This window comes from Oculina patagonica, chromosome 9 (assembly GCF_052425735.1).
Source record: "Oculina patagonica isolate OP01 chromosome 9, crgOcupat, whole genome shotgun sequence".
NCBI lineage: Eukaryota > Metazoa > Cnidaria > Anthozoa > Scleractinia > Oculinidae > Oculina > Oculina patagonica.
In genome coordinates this window covers 32,065,467-32,086,562 of record NC_135766.1, presented here as the reverse complement: position 1 = coordinate 32,086,562, position 21,096 = coordinate 32,065,467, and the positions used below count along the sequence as shown (strand labels likewise).

Here is a 21,096-nt window from a genome sequence, read left to right as displayed (position 1 = left end):
TTTCGTAATTCTTCAATGACTTACCAAAATCCTTAAGAAAATGTGTACACTCGTCTGGATACCGGAGCTTTCTTGATATAAGTCCGAGGTTTAAAATCGTTGGCGACCCACCGTATTTCAAGCCATGTGAAACCCAGGGTTTTGCTTACAACCCGAAACAAAATAACATTATTTGGCCGCGAACTTATTTCGAACTCGGTCATCTCGAAATCAACCTAGAAAACGAGCTAATACCCCCATTTAACGGAGGAGAGTTTCAAAACTCCTGTAAATTTCACTTTTCCCCTTGTAACACGAAAGTTGTTTATCCTAAAACGCCTCGTTTTCATGCTTCAGTACCAGTTCTTTTCCGCGCGTCCGCCATTTGTGAAATCGGTGTATGGCTTAACGTTTCGACAATAACCTCTCAAGCATTGTGGGTGTCTGATATGCTCCTCTTTGTTGATTCTGCTTTTTTTTGTCAGCTTCTTCTTCATAAAGGCCGCAGAAATGCGTCACAAACACAGGTAAAGGCAAAATCAATAACAGCACAATCCCAAACACCATGCAAGCACTCGCCGTCAGTTTGCCTGGCAGAGTCTTGGGAACTATGTCACCGTATCCAACCGTTGTCATGGTGATAAGAGCCCAGTAAAAGTTTTCAATAATGCTTCCGACTGCTTCGGTTTCTTCAAAGTAAAACAAGAAGCTGGAAAACAGAATAACTGCCATAAACACGCACATCATTAACGAGGACAGCGTTCTCCACGTGTCCGAGAAGGTTTTTCCAACGAGTTTTAAGCCGTCGCTGTAGCGACTGAGCTTAAAAACACGAAGAACTCGGCACAGGCGGATTATACGTAGAACACTGAACGAGGTCACTTGAAGGTTCATCTCAGTCCTCCAACCGTACACTGCTAAAGTTATAAAATACGGAGCGATAGCCGCTACGTCGACTATCCCAAACAACGAAAGAACAAAATTACATCTGTTCGGTGCAGTGCAGATTCGTATCATATACTCAAACAGGAAAAATATGACTGTACTCGTTTCGAATACAAACCATATACGCGCTGAGGAACAGTATTGTAAATTAGTCAGGGATGTCTCTCTCTCTGTTGACATTTGATTGCTCCCGTTGTTAATTGGTTCTGTTGATTTATTGAGTGTTGATTGATTTGCTACACGGTTGGTAGTATTAATTATGTCTTTAGAGCAGTTCAGTTCCGGCATTGTCTCCAGACAAAAGGCAAAAACCGACAACAGTATAACGGTAATGGAGATTCTCCCCCAAATTTTACCTGCTAAGCTCGATCTAGGGTATTCCATCATCAGCCAGCATTTCGCTCGCATACTGTTTCTACGCTCTATGCAGTTTGGGTTTAAAACATTTTCGTGTCGGACGATTTCCGTGGCCAATAGCTCTTGCTTGTCGCTGGTTGTAGATGCCTCCGTAACATTCTTAGAACTTTTCCCATCCGCTTCGTCGTGTTCTGCTATTCCGAAGAATTTCAGCTCTTCACTGAAAGCGTTCTTTGAAATAGTCTCAGGTCGAGCGAGAATACCATTTGACTGATAAAAGAAAAGGATGAAGTCGAACGCGGCCGGATCGCGATCCAGGCAGTATTGGTCTTCCACGGGGTCGTAGAATTCTATTCGTCTTGTTGGACATCCAAGCATGGTCTCCGGAAATTGCTCTAGCGTGGCTTGAAACGTTTCAAATTGGAAGCCTCTTACGTTGATGCGAATTCTCCTTTGCCGGAAAAAGCCAGGACCTTCACGTAACTGCATATTGTCGTGCGAAGTGGCTTGCAATCGCCTGCAACTGTCTGGCGTACGTTTTGGCAATCCTATGCTAGTTTTCATTGTCGTTTGCGGTCTGATAAGTGAAGCTGGATTCTTCATGGAAGCACGCATCGTACATTTTTAGCACTCACGCTTACGTTTACTCTGATTAACCACGCTCAGCCCATGAAAATCTTCAAGATACTTGTCCGCTTGCAGTTGATAAGGAATCTCGATAGCTTATTGGTTATGTGAATCACATTGAATAAGCTTCCCCACTGCGAAAAAGAGAAAACATGACGTATTAATAGAGAAGGTCGCATCTTGTGTAAAACTGTGCATAAAACGATCAAATGTTTATTTTGAGTAATGACCAGGTGTTTTTTCTTTCTTTCATAAAGCGAGACACTTTTCCATCACGACAATCTTTAAATTTACTTTCGTTAGTTCAACTTCAAGTTGTCAATTTCTTTTGGCATAAAAGTCACCTTTCTTCGGTTTTTTATTTTACGTGTTGAGAGATGAAACTAAAGAACAAAACGCTTTTTCTAAGTTCCAGTTCACAGCAATAGATTTTTTTTCCCTCTACAGGAAGAAACCTATTTTTTAATTATTTGACAGCGAAGTTGTCAACTCCTCAGGAGACAATGAATTGTTTTTTTATTGATCCACGCAATTTATTTCTCGATATTTCGCTAATCTCTGAATATGTATGGTCGCTAAAAATTATTATGGTTACTACTAACCGTTCTTCTTGTGCGTTGCGGGGTCGTTCAGAGGAAGCTATGTAGCAGGTGTGATATTCTCCTATCCTTAATCGATTCCCAGAAACTTATAAAATTCTGGGCTATTAATAGTGGCGAATGCGAATCGCATTCCGCTCTTTTCAGATCTCCTTTAGGTCAACTTCGGTAACGACTGTTTGATGAGTCTTTAGTTAAGCGATCACATCAAGGCCATCTTAACTCGATCGATAATCGTTTGCCGCACGCTAAATCACGCTGTTTAGCCAGGCGTCATTTAGAAGTGGAAAAACTCTCTTCTTTTGTTCAGGTCACTCTGTTTCACAAACAATAACCGCGCGTGTTGTCAGCGCATTCCGCAAAAAGCGATTTATTGACGTTAGAAGCAGGTGATAAAATAGCGTGCTTAGTCTAGAAACTGAAAGTCCACAAATAAAACAGAAAAAAATACGAACGTGCAAACTGTTTGATCTAGAAAACCTTTCCCTTAAAGAATTCGAAAAAAATAAACAATTTGACTGGTAAATTTGTAATGGGCATCCAAAGCCAGTTCTTTCTAGCTGACGATAACAAAATAGAAAATTTAAGATATCGATAGCTTCAGTTGCAAACTCAGATAATATATAATTTTAAAATAAAAATTTTATTTAAAGTTAGTTTGATTTTCGCCTCAATTTTTGATATTTTAGATAGATACACAACAGAATATTTACTTTAGTTGAATGAAAAGCCACAATAACTATTTATAAAATAAAAAATTACGCTCGCGCGCTAATTGACCTGACGGTCTATAACTGATTTTATAGCTTTTTAATAGTAATACGAATTTGGTGTTAAATTTAGAAGAAACAATTAACAGTGTTTTAATTGTTGTGGCAAAAAAGTCGCCGAGATGACACTGCTTTTATTTAAAATTCAAAGTGTGAAAGTTAGATTTTTATGGAATTAATTATTTAGATCAATTTTCGGCTACGAGACGTTTTTTCTGCGAGCTGTAAAGTATCAATGCAATTAAAGCGGAAAGCAGTTTATTGGTTATAAGATCGCTTGCATGCGTGATCTCATGGAGACCTGTTTCAAACAGGCCGGTCAATATGAAAGCAGCAAAAGTTGTAAGGCCGTCCCCTTTTTTTCTCCGTTTACCGTCGTCCGACCGACCCAAATTTGGGGGTTTTCCAAAAAAAAATTGTGATATTATAAAAAAAATTGCTATTCCAGCGGTTGCTGGAAAGTCGTGGATGCTCGCAAATCCCAAACGAGTGTTGGTTGTTCATCTGTTTTCGCTTTTCTTGGCTGAGTTTAACCACTACATCGAACTTTTCTTTTTCCATTGCCGCCATGTTGATTTTGGGACCACGTTTCGTTGTTTCCAGACTCTAAGTTCCAGCTTTCTCCTGATTTTTTTAAGTTTTTTTTTTGATCCGACCGACCGACCCAAAATCAGGAAACGTATTCGACGGTAAACAGAGAAAAAAAGGGGACGGCCTAATACCTCAACTGCTTACAATTCTGAAAAAGCCGAATGAATGTTTCTGCCTTCGTCGAACGACCTCACTGTTTTCCCAGGATTTCAGAAAATCCAGGGGATATTCTGCTTCCAACAAAAAGTATTGATTGACTAAAAGTTTGGAGTATTTTGGAAGGCATGTTTTTAAATTCTTTTGCCTGATTCTGTGCAATATCGTCGCTGCTCTAGAAACGACAGAAATGTTTTGCTACCAGGTGTTAGAGATGTTTATTTTATTTATGAAAAGAATCAAATTATGGGGTTCTACTGGCTGCATGAAATCCAGAGAAAAAGCCACACTTGTAAAAGTGTTGCTCTCGATAATAAAGCGGAACGCAAAGGTCCTTCGTTTATTTTTGATATAAAATATTAAATGCCCTTCCAAAGATAATTGGCCCGATTTATACTAGAGACGGATGATCCGTCTGGACGAACTTGCATTTTAATTAGGCGAGCATTTTTTAGTTCGTGCGATAATTCGTCTGTGTATAAATACGGGAAAACAGACGGATTATCGGTCCAGACCAACTATCTTTATAATATTTCGTCTTGGCAGACGAATTATAAAGATAGTTGGTCTGGACCGATAATCCGTCTGAGACGAATTATCGCACGAACTAAAAAATGCTCGCCTAATTAAAATGCAAGTTCGTCCAGACGGATCATCCGTCTCTAGTATAAATCGGGCCACAAACAATTCAAGTTAGAATGAGCCTAAGGCTTAACTCTTAAAAGCCCTCGTACAATTATTAACTTCCTTTCTGCTCTCGTAGATTTATTACAGAACTAGTCGGGGGACTAAAGAAAGGTTGTGTTAATGATATAGTTTTATTTTGATAATTTTTTTATTAACTTTTAAAATTTTTTAGGAAGGTTTTAATATATAATAGGAATAACCTCTAAAACTTACCATTAAGATTGTCCTTTTTATTTGAGCAGTCTGTATTTTCTCTTGATAATATTTTACTATATATAAAATTACCTTAAAATCGAAAGAAATGTCAAAGATAAAGATATAAGAAAGCAACAACAACGAATAGATAGATATTAATAAAGTAGCCTGTAAAAAAGCTCCCATGTGGGATACAGAGAGTAGAGGAGAAGATCGGGAAGCGGAGCAAGCCGAACGCGTATGAAAAACGCTAGAACGCTGCTAATTTTCAAGATGCTTCAACGCTAGCGATACTGGTTGAGCTGTATCTGAACTGATCAGTAATCGCCGTCGGGTACAGACTACTGCCGGGCGACGAGTTCAGATTAAGCACAGCTGTTATAACCGCAAATGAATTAATATCGATCGGTTGTCATGAGTTTATAGCAACTGGTCACGTTGTAGGGCTTGTATGCAGGTTTTGTTTGGTGGTTGCTAGATTGATTGATATACACATAAATTATATTAGTCTCATATTGTTGTTGTGTTTTTGCTGGTTTGTCTTATCTTGCACGACTCATTCCTATGTGATAAGGTAAAAAAAAAAGGAGAAGCCACGAGCCAAGCGGCCCACACTGCCGGAGCTTATCCCGGTTTCCGTAGCATTAAGCGGCTAGGAATATTTCTACTCCCCCCTGAATGGGATGCTATCCCATTGCAGGGTCCCCTCCCCCCCCAGCATTATGTATGTTTATGTCGCCGGTACCCATTTATACACCTGGGTGGAGAGAGGCACTATGACAGTACAGTGTCTTGCCCAAGAACACAACACAAGTGACCCCGGCCGGGGCTCGAACTCGGACCGCTCGATCCGGAGTCCGGCGCACTAACCATTAGGCCACCGCGCCTCCCACATGTGATAAGATAGCGTAACAATAACTGAAATAAACCAAGCAGGTTACTTAAAGCGTACAGTATAGGAACCATCCATTTTTGAGCTTGAAACTTTATTTATCAGATTCTCTTATTGATTGTATTAGTTGACAAGGCCTGAGATTATTAAGTGATCGAAGTGGCACATAACTGTTTTACCTTCACACTTGTCAAAATGTCTGGAGCCACCGAAGGAATATTTCTAAAAAGGTGGAGGTTGTTATGGGACTCTACCGTTTTCCCAGTGTTGTGTAAAATACATGAAAAATACAACAGAGGGCATTGCAGGTGATTATGTTCACTTTTATATTGTTCTATCAAGTCTCTTTTAAAAGCAAGCTTTAAATTTGTCGGTTAGGCTGAGTAAAATTGTAAAGAATTTGCAAATCAACATTCTCAATTTGGTGGACACCGTATACAGTTCATGGTCATATTCATCATCTATTGCCATTCCTGCCAGCGATATGAAAATATTTACAAGCTCTTTTTTCCCGTAATCCGTGGCTTTTTCCTTTCTGTTTTTGGCCTTCATTCGCCTTCTTTTCTTCTGTTAGCAGACACTTAGTCATGATGGTCCAAGCGGACACCTCTCGTTAGTGTACATTATATCTGCTTCCAAGAGCAGGATTACTTCTGGAGAGACTCTTCCCGAAAGGAGTATGTTTTACAGGCAGGAGGTGTATAATTATAAAAAGGGAAGTAATTGCAAGAGTTCAAGTATAGAAAAGGGTAGAAAACAGTGCTATTTGGAAGTTAACCCATTGGCGCCTGACCGGCCGTGACGAACGTTGCCCTTTGTTACGTACACTTCTGACGTCATCATCTTGGACCAAAAAAGGCGTCACTTACACTCAAACTCTGCAAGAAGAAAAGATCTTTCCAATATCCAGATCAGAGTGACTGGATTAACTGAGCTTGAAATGTACATAAAAATCCTTACAAATTTGAGTAAAAAAACTCGGAGGAACATTTGCCTCAACAATGACCCTGGCTACTCAATGGCAACAATTCCTGTTTGGACGATGTTTTCTCGGAAATTCTTCAATTGCAACAGAGAAAAAAAATCGAAAAACTTAACCTGCGATCAGGCGTTCTTTTTTCTCCGCGAGAAAAATAACGTTTGATCGCAAGTTAGAAGAAACTTTGACTTTTTTACATACAGGAAAAAAGGAAAGTGAGAAAAAAATGGATAAAACGAAAAGTCTAGTTTGATTTGCGCGCATGCCCGAACATGAATGCCGTAAAGTTCGATGCCATGCTACTGGACGTGAGAAAGGCGTACTTTCATGTTGCAAATTCCGTATCGAGTAGTTTGGACCAGATTTAGCTCATATTTGACCCGAAAATGTCACAACTGTCCAAAAATACCTTTTTCTTCCAAAACCTCTAGGTGCCCTAAAAACAGACTCACCTTACGTCTGATTCATCTAAGTATTTTGAGTTTGATCGTAGCACGAGTCAAGTTCGAGCCCGAGTCAAGTTCAAGTCAAATGTTTTTTCTCACCTTTTCTTTTTTAACAAGATCTTTTGACTGGAATTATTTATGTCAAAAAATGTCGCAGAGGTAAATTAATACCTCACATCAGCGCTTGAAGTTAGGTTTTTCACACGACAGTTTTCCAATGCAGATGCGATCGCGAAGACCTATTTGTATTTTGAAACGGTATTCCTTGCCCATCATTCAATTCTATGTTTTGTAAAGTAATTGTACGTCAATGAATGTAGTTTCGTGTAACATATAAATTAAGGGCCTGTTTACATGGAAGGCGGGTGCCCCGGCTAACCGAGTTACCCGGCTAACCGAGCTACCCTGGGCGAGCTAACTTTTCATACGTTTCTTAAGAAAACGTATTGAAGCCTTTACATGCTAGAAGGGCAACCCGCCTTGCCGGGGCACTCGGTCTACTTGCCCGGGGCACCCTTCTAGGCGGGATAGCTTTTTGCCATGTAAACGGTTATGCCCGAGCTATCCCGGCTTGCCGGGATAAGTTTTCGCGCGTGTTTTTAAACTAAATTTGAAGTTAATGGCATAAAATGTATAAATTCTGGACCCAAACAGTGCTATTTGATCAAAATTAGTTTTATCGGTCGGCTGGAAATATTTCTTTGAGCAACAGCTAATTAATTCGAAATTTTCGTGGGAATGATTATCCTACTTCACGACACAACAAATTTAATTTCAATTTGGCGGCTAAATACGGTTGAATTTCGATTGAATTTCGCCAAAAATGAACGCAGTAAATTTCTGAGAACTTGCACATCAAATTAAAATAGGTTTGAAGACGAAAAGCCTTGATTATTCAGTAAAAAGTCATATTTTTCTTCAATCATTTGGAGCTACATTGTTTTCCCACGCCGTGACACGCTTCAATGACGCTGTCTCATCTCGGGTAGAAGGGTTGTGAATTCTACATGTAAAGGCGGGCTAGGTTTTATCCCTTCTAGCCGGGTAACTCGGTTAGCCGGGGCACCCTCCCTCCATGTAAACAGGCCCTAAGTAGTTTTGATTCCAATAAATCAGTTTTTAAGTTGTTAGAGTTGAGTTGAAGTCTCGAGCGTTTTACTGCGTATTCTGATAAGCCAGCCCCGACCTGTGGACTGCCGTACGAAGACCGGCCCAACGCTCCAGCTGGAATCAAGCAAGCTTTGAAAAAAGCGTGACCTTTGCCCACTTTGTCATATTTTAGGCGTCACGTCACGATTGGTGTTTGTTACTTCTATTTCGGCCGCCGCTTGTCCGTTCGCTTACGCAAGCAACGTCCAAGTTCCCTTGATAAGTGTTTTTTAAATATAATTTTTGTGTCTTTGAAGTGGAACCTCGGCCTCAGTTGTGAGTAAAACTGTAACGACCAAATTGACTTGGATGCCAAGGAATGTTTACTTCTTTGAAAAGCAGCTGCAAACAGATGAAGGAATCAGCTCTCGCAATCGGAATTTAGAGCCAAATCTTGCTGTTCCTGCACTTCTGGTACAACATTTTGCATGTAACACAGCAATTAAAACGAAAAGACCAAAAAATAAATTAAAAAAAAAATTGACTCGAACTTGACTCGTGACTCGAACTTGACTCGGGCTCGAACTTGACTCGTGGTACGAACAAACTCAAGTATTTTAAGAGGTCACTCTGGTAAAACGTTTAGAAAAATGCCGGATGCAGTATTTAAATTTCAGCAACGTGTAAGGGTTACCACAGGTTTCTATCGACGGTATATGAAAAGGTAAAAGTTTGGACCACAGAGCGGAGCCCGGTCCCGCATTAAACTTTCTTGGGCACCCCTGTGGGGCTTGGGGTGGGGGTGGGGAGGGAAAGGGTGTCTTCTTACACGTAGTCTGCAATGCAGACGTTTTGTGGACGAACAAGCATTAAATGTTCAATCGTCTGGTCCGCTTTCAAAGGAAAGGAAAAAACAAAAACAAAAAACCAGCGAAAACCTAGATCTTCAACCTGTTCCAGGTCTACGGGTAGTTTATAGGAGCAGCGCAGAGACGGGAATGAGTGAAAACGTAAACATGAGGTCTTTATCAGTCCCACGCACTTCACGTTCACTCAGCGTTCTATATTTACACGTATGCTTTAGATGTCGTGAATCTCTGCGTAAACCAGCTTTACGCATAAACATCGGGGTCCCCTTTAATAAGTCTCATTACTCAAGCTTTACGCCAACCTGAAAAGGTGGAATAAAGGTTGCCTTTACACGACATGCATAAAGGGTAAAATATGAATTTACCGAAGACTAACGCTAACATTGCGTCAGATTAAGTTTGTCTATTCATGCTGTGCTTCACGATGTTTCCCAAAAAGAATTTTTTTTTTCATTTTCAGTTTATATCATACAAATATTGATATTTTTCCCGTTATACTTTAGCAGACGACAGCTGTCACTCCATGCATTCGTGACTGTCATGAGTCGCACGCATTGCTCACGTGGCTTCCTGCAACACGACACGATTCAATTCCTTGCTCCTGGAGAAATCAAGAGTCAGAGTCCTTCTACCGTTGCCCATTAAAGACGTACTTGAACATTGAAATGTGAGAATTCGAGCTACTAAAGAAAAAGACTGAATTAACGAAGTCAGTTAAATTCATCTGGAGAATTGCGTGCAGTCCACGGGGATTCTTTGTGACATTTCAGTGACAGACTGCAAATTAAACAAACATTTCATTAATCACTGATGTTGGCTGGTGTACACCTTTCAAAAACTTGTCTAATTTTTTTGAATATTTTTTATATCTATTTTTAAATCGTCCGCAAATTTTCAAAAATTACTCCAAATATAAAATTGAAATTAAAGATCTATTTCCGGTTAACACTGCTTTGCGCGCCTGATTCCAGAGAACCGTACGGTCCGTTCATTTCCGGTTTGTATATTTCACACCGTGACGAATTTTATGGTCGACAGTGATGGTATGTCGGACTGGTCCTAACGTATAACGCCATTTGACAAAATACGATAACTTCCCCGTTGTAAAAACAAACGTTAACCGTAATTGTCGGTCGAGTTTCCTTGTTTACAGCCATTCAGTCAATAGCCGTGGAGAATGTGGTTTCCGCCCGAAGATGGCGCAGAATTTTACGATTTTGAACTCGAGCCGAGAGGGGCAGACGAATGGGGATGCAACGAGCAAACCGATGAACTGCGACGATTGATTCTATATTTGGTACAGGAGAAGAATGCTATGCTCGTTAAACTGCGGGGTTTGAGTGCTTTGCGCGAGGTTTTGCAAAGCGTTTACGCCAAGCAGGAACGCGACCAGGCAAACTTACGGGGCGCGGAAAATTCTCAAGAGCTTGCTGTCAGCGCGGGCGCTGGCAATCATTTTCCGACACGACAAACGCAAAGGGGAGAAAAATTGGAAAAGGATGAAGGGCCCGTTTCTTTCAAGGATGATAAGAAGCAAGACGTTTACACATACACAGACAGTTTGAAGGTGAGTTGTTTTGTTCTGGATGACAAGTGTAACCCTATCCGTCACGAGAGAGCATGCTTGTAATGTTATTGTGATTTGCAAGTCCTCGGTTATATTTGATACCTGATTGAGTGACTCACGAACAGAAGAGTTCTTTTGTTGACGTTGTTTGGCCGGACAACTGAACGCAAGAAGCGACATCTCCAGCTCACGAAATCGCTTCACCACGTGGTGTTTACGATTGCTTGGACACAAATCTCGTAAGTTTATTCTTTGTTTTGCAAATTATACATTCAGACACTGCTTGGCTGCTTTCAACGTTTTTCCCCGCCTACTTTATTGGATTGTACAAACGCAGCGATGAGACAGCTCGCTTCGTTCGACTTCCACAACGCTTGTTTGCAAAAACCAGCTGCGCTTTGACAAAAGAAGCTTGAAAATAGCAAATAGTTCGACGTCATGAAACTGTCTTTGAGCGGGATAAGTTCATCTGTAATCGGTGAGTTGGTAAAAGTCTGTGTTTCCGTGTGTTCGGCGACTGACATTCGAGGTGGAGCGATTCTTTCGTGCAAGCACATGCGATGGCCGTATTAAGTTTCAACCGAATTTTCGCTTCGATTTTAGCTCGTTCGCGCTCTTATGTTCACATTAATACTCTAGGACATAATTGCAGTTCCCATTCAGTTGTAGGCTCTTTAATTAGTTATGCGTATTCAAGGTAAATTAAGCGTAATAAACAATTATTCCATGCTTCAAAGCCTCGCGGTGTTGTGTCGTTTTGATCGATCGCGACAATTGTTTGCTAACGAAGCGGAACATACTTGTGTTCTCAATCAACTACAATTTCGCTACTTTCCTTACAATTTGCCTTAGAAATCGAAGCGTTTTTATGCATTGAGTCAAGCAGATCGGAGCTAAACCGTGCGAGTTTCCTTTGTTTAACTTTTCGTTAAGATCTGATCGCGTGCCAAAGTATTCCGCATCACGGTTCCATGCTGCGGGATGTTCATTTCATGAAGTAGCAAATTACGTTACATGAATGCTACATTTCATGTTTAACCTCATATGTGGCCTTTTCGAAAGAATAGTCTTGCAGCTTTGTGTTCTTTATTGCGTGTTTGGCTTAGAGTTCGGCCCTGTTCTTACTTTGCATGACGTGAGTAAAGTGTAATTCGATGCGAAGCTCGCAGCTTTGTGTGATTGTGTCTGCCCTGCACGCCCGATCGCAGATGTAAATTCTATAATTCGATTTGCGAAGTATGTTAGTCTAATTTAGCCTTTCAATACGTTCGAGTGTGGAAGTTGTACTGTGTTTATCACGCATTCATTTGTGTTATTGGCGTTACAAGTTAACTCGCCGAAAGACATTTCAATCCGGATGATATTTGCTCGCGAAAGATAATGCTGCGAGACAAGTGGTATTTAGGCTTTTGGAATTTTCTCCATTGTTCTGTAAAACGCTTCTGGTATATTACGCATTTTTTTCAAAAACCCAGACCAGTATGTGATATTGTGATGATTGTCTCAGCGTGCCACTGTGTCATGGAATTGCAACTTCTGGAACTCGCATTAGCAAGTAACATTGTTCCATGCTTCCCCTTGATAGCCGAGCGTCTGAGAGATCTGTTTAGCTTTTTACTGCATAACTGATAATGTTACGCTGCACAATTAGACAAAGCACTTTTATGTAGTTGTTTAATTTAAGAAGATTTATGAATGGCAGCTTAAAATGACACTTAAAACTGTATTTCAAGCCCTGGAACTAATGCGTAGCAAATTCTCAAAACACAATAACACCGACGCTTATGATGAAAAATATTGCTTCTACTTTCTGATCGTCACAGAGTTTATTTAATGTTTGTTCTTAGAATTTTGCTGGTAAATGAAGACAATATGACTAGATTACTTGATCTTATTTAGTATCATCATGCCCACAATTGTCTGATTTTTTCAGTTTATATTGACAATTAAGTAAAGAGAATGTGAACCTTGATCATACTCCAGGGGGTGTGTTCAATATTTATTCGCTTTCTCTTTTGTCTCAGCTCCAATTCCTGTAATTGAATATTGTATAAATTAGTGAAATGTGTTTTTCTTTGTGCTTAAAGTTTAGAGAATTTTCTCCTTGATTTTAACTCTCAACAGCAGTTTTATTTTGAAGCATGATTGATCAGTCTCTGCAGCTACAACTATATGAGTTTTATATACTCTGTGTCAATGCGACATAAAATTAGATATTTTGTAACTGTTTCTCATCGTTATACCCGGTACATTAATTGCTTACAATAAACACTTAAAAAATCAATTTACTGGTATCATTTAAGTCAATTTAAAGTTTAATGCCCCTTCTCTAGCAGCTGAAAGAAAATTAATCATAAAATTCTTTTGTGCACTTCAAAACAAAATATCTATATACAAATCCCAAGAAAAGCAAATGGAAATTCCAAGCTTGGGGGGTTTAAAGCCAAAGTTTTAAAAGAGTAATGCATGAGGCAAATTACTTTCTTCTAGGCTTCTCCAACAAAAACAGGTTGACATGACATGACATAGGCTGCTATGAGTTAGGTGGTGGCACATTTTTCGTGGATAATATTAGATATTGCAACAAATTTACAGTAATAATAAGTATCAGTTTATTCTGTGTGACTTTGTAGCTTCAGTTTGCTAGTAAGCATTTACAATTTTTTCCCCAGCCGCCACTTCCTTGGGGCCTTGGCCTGGTGGGGGGTGGATAAATTTGGAGTTTTGATAATGAAATCAAACTTTGACTCTTATTTTCGTTCAAAGAAAAACTGTAGTTTTGGATTGTATTTGCTTCTAAGTATTTCGTACATGACTTGAACTTTCTAATTAAATCTTTAATTTGTTTTTACTTTTGTTCTCAAGAATACAGACTTGATCACAAACTTACGGCAAGCTAACAAAGAACTCCAAGGGCAAATCAGGTTGCTTGAAGAAGTAACTCGTGGTTCAGAAGCAAACGACAATTGCTGTGAAAGTAAGTAGCTTGGTGACGTTAACCATATTGTCTTCTTGAATTTGTTATCTCTGTAGGAGCAAACGGTCTTTCCAATGATACCCATGTTAGAGTGATTGGGTCAATTGGGCTTTAAACAACACAAAAATGCTTACAAATTTGAGTAAAAAACTCATAGGAAAATTTGCCTCAACCACCTTTAAATTTGGCTCCTTGATGGCGGGAATTTCCTGTTTGGATGATTCTTTCTCGGAAATTCTTGAACTGTAAGCAGGCCCAGTGGAAGGCCAACAACTGCAGTAAAAAGATAGAATTAAAAAGGAAAAGCGAGAAAAAATTGAAAAACAAAAAGCTTAAATGTAGGTGGTAGAGCACATTTTGACTATAATTTTTGCAAACCTTAGCAAAAAAAGCCATGAAATGCGTTGCTAGTGGAAAGAAAGACACACTTCAATGTTATAAAATTATGTCGTTTTGAGTAGCTTGCATTGAAGCAGATTGAGCTCACATCTGACCAGAAGATGTCAAAACTGTCCAAAAAATACACTTTTGATTTTTCAACAATCTCCAGGAGTCAAAGGTTTACCTCCAGTAGCATGATTTAAATGCCAAATGTGGTAATTTTTTTTTACTTGTTCTAGCTGGGTTTATATTTCCTCCACTCTGAGTATTCCCTGACATCTTATTGACATGTAAGGCCATAACTGAATACAAGTGTTGGCGTGTGGAGGGCTTGGAGGGTTTTTAATTTTTAAAAGTTTTTTTTTTTTTTTTTTTTTGGGGGGGGGGGGGGAGATTTGAGGATGTATGTTCATAGATGTGTGCTATTTATGTTCTTCATATATCATCATCATCATCATCATCATCATCATTATCATGCATGTTTCTATAATAATATAAGAAACATTTGATGATCATTAGCGTAAAACTTATGGCAAAAAAATACAATCTAATTTCTTGGATAATTTGTACGATTAAATGAAATGCAGGAAAAGTTGAGTATTTCTGCAGATGGTTTGCACATGGCCAAAGAAGAAAATAATATCAGTTCATTTGTCATTCGCCACAAACTTCTGATAACACATGTTTTTATCAATAAAGTAATCTCAATAAAATCACCCACAATGATAACTATTTAACTGTAGTCATAACAAGTTTGTGGCATGATTTAAACATTGGAAACACTTGTAGCCGTGTAGCTGTTTACACAAAGATTTAATCCCATGGTTCAGTCAATTTGGAAAAAAAGGCAGAATGTTTTACATACTATTTGACCATTTATTTGCCGCAAATTATGTGGCACATGTAAATTTTTCATTTTTGTAAATTTCTTTTTCATTTTTGTTGTAACAGCTAGTGACTATTCTTGCTCATACTTTAGTGGATGCTACATGTATATATGCAGTCTGTGGCAGTGTTTGTTGTTTGTTTTGTTTTATTCTCTGAAAGTCCCTGTTAACAATCCCAGTTTTTTTATTTATCTTTTATTACAACTTATCATTGCACCCTGGAAGGCGTGGTGGCCTAATGGTTAGTGAGCCGGACTCCGGATCGAGTGGTACAGGTTCAAGACCTGGCCAGTGTACTGTGTTGTGTTCTTAGGCAAGACACTTTACTCTCGTAGTACCTCTCTCCACCCAGGTGTATAAATGGGTACCTGCGAATTTGCTGCTAGGGGGTAACCCCACGATGGACTAGCATCCCGTCAGGGGGGACTGAGGAGAAGTACCCCTAGCCGCTTAATATAATTACAGAAACCGGGATAAGCTCCGGCCTGATGAGCCACTTGGCTCGACACTGAGTAGGCTTTACCTATCATTGCATTGTGCTCTAATTTCTCTTGTACTCTCAAAATTTGGCAGTTGAATTCTAACTATCGTGAATTTTAATTATTCTTCTTTTCTTTCACTGTAGGGTGCTCAAGATACGTAAAATCTCGGCTAGTGCAGTACATTTTCAAGACAAAGAAACTAGAACGAGCTCTCAAGACCAAAGATGTGTTATGTTCTTCGCTCGCTGATAAACTAGATGTTATGAGGGAAGAAAAGACTTCGAGGGAAACGGGTTATTCAACAAGAAATATGAATATCAACAACAGAGGCAGTGGCAATGAATACTCTCAGCCAGGGGAACAGTGTAATGGATATAGCAGTGCTAACGAACCAGAATCAACACGAGAACAGGCAAGGAATTTTCAAAATGAGGGAAGCAAAGAAAAAACTGACAAGACGGTTGTGAATGGAAGTGTCGGTATTTGCGCGAATGAAGCCCAAGCATTGAAGACGAGGTTTGAGAATATGGAGAAAGAACTCCACCTGGTTAAAGATGAACTGAGCAAAGTTTGCACGGAAAAATCCCAGGTATTTTTTAACTGTTAGCTCAAGTTTTACAATGAAAAATAACTAGTACTTGCGCTAAACATCTCAGAATTTTGTAAAGACTTGCATCGACTTTTAACGGGGTTAAGTTGAAGTGAACCAGTTTATCGATAAAATCAACTCACCTTATAAGAACTGGAAGCCTGTTTATGCTACACTGCAGTAGCAGACGGCAATATTTGAGTGTCAAACAGGTTAAACCAACCATCAGTAACGCTTTAAACACGGAGAGAAAGAGAGAAAAAAAGTTATTGCGCGAAATTTTGCCAACAAAAAATAACTCTCGAAAAAACTCACCGGAAAAAGCTATCGACCGGCCCACTCGACCATCTCTCTCCGAATATTGTGCGCCAAATTTTCCCGCCGTTCGCGACGTCTACACATCCGGGTCCTGTACACCCCAGGCGGAAGGAGTCCCGTATGTGGCCTATATACATGTAGGCGTGTGCCGTGGGATAGGGTAGGACCGGTATGGTCTGTTATAATTAAAACTACCCGCTAAATTTTCTATGCTACAAAAAAGAAATACAAATATTCCTGTTTACACAGTTCTTTGTTATCGTTCGGACCTTAAAAGGAATATCAATTTTCGATTTCCAATCCTTGGGGTTTAATAACCTTAGCAGCACACACCTGGCCTAAATTTACAGGAATTCCCCCTCCCAATTCCCGAACCTGTTCATATCCTTGGCAGCTGGTAGGTCGGTAATGATTGGGGCTACATTAAATAACTGATAAACTAATTTTTATAACTACTTTTTACAGCTAGAAAGGCGCTTGAGAGATTTGCAAGAAAGTCACGACAAAGAAGAGAACGCACTTCGCGTCCAGATCAACAAATTGCAGCAGGAAAAAAGGCAGCTACAAGACACCGTTACACAGTACCAGTCAAACGAACAAAAACAAAAACAAGAGTTTGACCAAGTGCTGTACCGTGCTCAAGAGATGCAAGAAATGCTTGAGCGAGAGACGCAAGAAAAGTTCGCTTCCATTGCTGAACAAAAGTCGTTGAGGCAGCAGGTCGAAAATCTGTCCAAGAACATGAAATCGTTGCAAGTAAGTTATGGTAAAACAGCTTTCTATTTCTGTTTATTACCGCAGAGGAGAACACAAAAAAAGAAAAAAAAAGGGAAAAACGCATATGGAAATTCCCCACCATTTTAGAGGGGGGGGGGGGAGGGGGGTAATGTCTCTGCGGGCGGTGACGCTACCCACAGCAGACATAGGGCTCCAATCTTTAATTAACATTTTTAGTTTTTTTAATGACTCGGATGATTTTTTCAACTTCCAGTATTGATATAAGCCTTTAAATGATGTTGAAGGCTTCTCTGCCTTGCAAAGGAGGATTTGTTTTATTAAGACGTTGAAATGTTTTTGCTTCTTTGTTACAAACAGGTTAAAAGTGAAGAATTTGTCCGTTTTCATTGTGATCAAGAAGACCAGATTGACGACTACAAGAGACTGAAGAAACTAATTCATGACAACGGTTTGCCAAGCATCGAGCAGTTGATTGCATTGCAGAGACAGGTGAAGATAATGATTAACATAAATTGGCCATTTCCAGCTTCCCTCTTAAAGCAAATTTCGATTCAAAGTCCACCTGCAAGTCTTAACTCCCTGGGACTTTATAGAAGCCTCAATTCCGGTTTCTGTCGCTCAAAGCTCAGTATATTTTGCCAGGTTGCTCCAACAATTTGCCGCAACCCATTTTTCCCCCTGGGTAGAGTGAGACCCAGGGGGGGGGGGGGGTGGGGGGTACTCTGGGATCCAAGTGACCGGGATGTGCGAAGGATTTTTTTGGGGTCGAAATTTTCCATTCCGGGATTTTTTTGGGTAGGAGAATTTGGCAGGTATTTTTTTGGGTGACTTGATTTAAATAGGGGATTTTTTGAGTATTAAAATCAAACTAAAGTGCCTTGGCGCGGCCTTGGCAATTAAGGGGTAATTTGACTAGGGATTTTTTTTGGGCGTTTTTTTGGTCCAGGGATTTTTTGGGGTAATGTCGGGAGACTTAGGGATTTTTTTGGGTCCTGAGTTTTGCTTCCATTCGATCATCCCCGTCACTTTGATCCCGAAGTACCCCCCCTGGGGAGTGAGACAGTGTGAGAGTTACATATTTTGACCAAGAACACAAAATAGGCCTTGAAGATGCGTGCTTTGACATGCGAAATGTTAAAAAAAAAGTTAGTTTCTTTTTTAAAACCATGGGTAGTCCATGTGCTATGTTGGTTACCGCTGTTTACATTTTATTTCTTTTGAAATTGAAATGGCCATGGAACAAGAGTGTTTAAGGCTTTGCTAGGTCCTCGCACTTAGCTTGGACCATTCGACCCCAATAGAAGTCCATCACACTAGATTCTTGCTGTTTTTGATAAAAAAGATTAGTTTAGTACTCAGACATTATTTTTTTCCTTTTTTCACAGAATGAATCATACCGTGAAGAATTTCTGAACGAACGGAAAGAAAAAGAACGTGTACTATCTTTAAAAGACAAGCTGAAGCGAGACCTAGAGAATGCGCAGTCTCGTATCTCCTCTCTTCAGGAACAGGTAGGATTCAGTGTAGTTAAGTTTGTAATTATGTTAAATTTATTGGCCATTGGTCAAATAAGAAACATTATACGTTTAGTTTATTGGCCTTTCGCATGGAAAAGAACCTTGCTTCAAAGTTTATTCTCAAACATATTAATAATTCATCAAGTTTAAACAAAGGAACCATGAGGGTTGTTGACCATTGGAAGATAAAGAAAAATATTGATTCAATGTGTTTTTTTAACTGCGAAGTGATTCCTTTCAAACCGAGATCACAAAAAATGCGTTTTTTCTTTCATTTTAGGTCTACAAGTATCGGGAACACATATTTTTCCTACAGCAGAAGTTTAAACAGGAGGGGGGCAGTCAGCCTAGCTCTCCGATGTTTGACATGCCGGCGCCTACCCCTACCCCCCCGGGGAACAATCTGAGCAGGCTGTATGGCAGCACTGCCACTCAGTACATCAATGAGATGCTCCTGCAGGGTAACGCTTCGCCGAAATTTCCTGCTTCACCACTTCCTGAAGGTAAAAAGCCCGGTCCGGGAAAGCATGGTGACGGAACTGGCAAACAGTGGCAGTACCAACAGGTTAGCTATAATCACGGTAGCACACGCAAAGTCACGCTAGGTTACGCTACATCACGCAAGGTCACGTTACATCACGCTTGGTCATTCTAACTTAAAGGTGGATTTCCACTGACGCGTAAATATTTACGTACGTAAAACGTGCGTAAAAAAAGATACGTTGGCAAATTTCCACTGTCGCGTAAAAAGTAATAAAAAGCGTTTCTTTTTACGCGCGTTGAACGTACGTAAATTCCTGCGATCATGAATTATCATGTTGGCGAATAGAGTGTGTTATTGGCGGCCATATTGGAGGAGTGAAACAATAAATTGTTTTTCCTTTGGGAAAAAATCATTAACATTTTTATGCAAATATCTTGTTGTGTGACTCTTCCAACATGGCTGCCATGAAAACACTTTGTACCACACGCTGGTAAAAGAAATGCGTGAATATGAACAAGAGACATTTTATAAATACTTCCGAAAGACACCATCAAGTAAAAAAATATTTAAGGCGACCTTTCCGGATTGCCTGTTCAAAGCCTGCGTGACCTGACGCCAGGCGTTTTCTTTCACTACGTACTGCGTTCGTATAATTTGGTTCTGTTCGGACTTTCTCGATGAGAAATGCTTCTACATCTGAATGTTTTCCCATGTAAATTCGACGGCGATTTAAAACAAAATGGTTTTCCACATGGTAAGTGGTGTCATGTGACAAAATCCAAAAGTATGATTGGGTAAATCGCTGCGTAACCGTAGACAGCCACGAAAAAAAGTTGAACTCGGTTCAACTTTTTTCGCGACCCCAAAAATCGCTACGTGCGTATACGTGGGTGTCACGTACATAAATACCTAGAAAAAAACGTGGCATTGGAAATTGGACAACGTAAATTCCACGCACGTAATCGCGCGCGTTTTACGTGCGTTTACATTTTTTACGTACCTTTACGTGCGTCAACAAAAACGCGACAGTGGAAATCCACCTTAAGTCATGCTAAGATACACTAGATCAGATTTTAGGAGATTTAGTCTGATATAAACAGGTCTTAACAAATAAAATGAAAACATAATAATAGTTCTTTGGACGCATGTTGCAAAGCCTCAATGCGTTTACAAATCTTTCAAAAAAGGAAAAACGTTGCAATTTGGGGTATTTTCAGTTACAATAATGGAAAAAATGCAATTTAAAAGTGGAAGAAAAGATTTACTAGCTAATGACAAAACAAACGAACCGAGCAAACAAACAAATATTCGTGGAATTTAGAGTGCAGAACAAAAGGTAAAATTCCGGGCGGATAACAACAACAACAACCATGTTATTTTGGCCGAGAAAATAAAGAGTAAATAAAGAACTACTCAGAATAGCGAAGATCGCACTTAACGAGCTAAGTAGTTACGAAAATTGAAAACTTAATTAGCTTACAAAAATGAAGTTTGCGATTTGGTAAATGACCTTTGTTACTTCCTATGCTTTCAGGGAGGTTATGGTCGATATGGTCGTCAGATGTCTGCGGAGGACTGGAAACAACGGGGCCCAAGTCAAGGTCAAGGTCAAGCTTGGGACAACTTTTACGGCTCAAACCAGTCCCCTGGTAGACTCTCCTCTACCAGCAGTCTGTCTTCTGTGCGTTCTGGTTCCAGTTCGTCGGAAGAGGTTCCTGTCGAAGGTCAGATGGACGGAAGAACACCGTTTGGTATGGGCGGGATAGGTAGCCGACGACCAGGCCCTCGACCCTCGGGATTACCCGAAAAAGCTGTGGATGAGTCACGTGGGATGCAACAAAGCTACGGGTAAGAAGTCATTTCAGTGTTGCCTTTTACCTCTGTTTCAAAACAAACGAGTCGTGAATGCACAACCTTTCTTCAATCTTGTGAAAAAAGAGTTTTATTTGCAAGACTATGGACGTGGAAGTAAAAC

At 39.9% G+C, this 21,096-nt stretch overlaps 3 protein-coding genes across 3 annotated transcripts in view; 2 read left to right on the top strand and 1 right to left on the bottom strand.

Annotated features, from left to right (window-relative positions):
* Positions 1 to 21,096, top strand: part of LOC144664743 (ras-related GTP-binding protein C-like) — a 50,477-nt gene that overhangs the window by 27,410 nt on the left and 1,971 nt on the right. The gene's annotated exons all lie outside the window — the stretch shown is intronic.
* On the bottom strand, positions 385 to 2,014 carry LOC144666007 (potassium voltage-gated channel subfamily A member 1-like). The gene has a single exon (XM_078527343.1). It carries the CDS (start codon positions 1,894 to 1,896, stop codon positions 385 to 387), a length of 1,512 nt encoding a protein of 503 aa, XP_078383469.1. The 5' UTR covers positions 1,897 to 2,014.
* Positions 10,081 to 21,096, top strand: part of LOC144664660 (uncharacterized) — a 63,738-nt gene continuing 52,722 nt past the window's right edge. The window contains exons 1-8 of the mRNA XM_078525835.1: positions 10,081 to 10,748; positions 13,614 to 13,725; positions 15,619 to 16,064; positions 16,848 to 17,138; positions 17,478 to 17,609; positions 18,506 to 18,631; positions 18,918 to 19,202; positions 20,656 to 20,969. Of these exons, the coding sequence (XP_078381961.1) occupies positions 10,359 to 10,748; positions 13,614 to 13,725; positions 15,619 to 16,064; positions 16,848 to 17,138; positions 17,478 to 17,609; positions 18,506 to 18,631; positions 18,918 to 19,202; positions 20,656 to 20,969 (2,096 nt within the window). The 5' untranslated portion in view covers positions 10,081 to 10,358. The remainder of the gene's footprint in view (positions 10,749 to 13,613; positions 13,726 to 15,618; positions 16,065 to 16,847; positions 17,139 to 17,477; positions 17,610 to 18,505; positions 18,632 to 18,917; positions 19,203 to 20,655; positions 20,970 to 21,096) is intronic.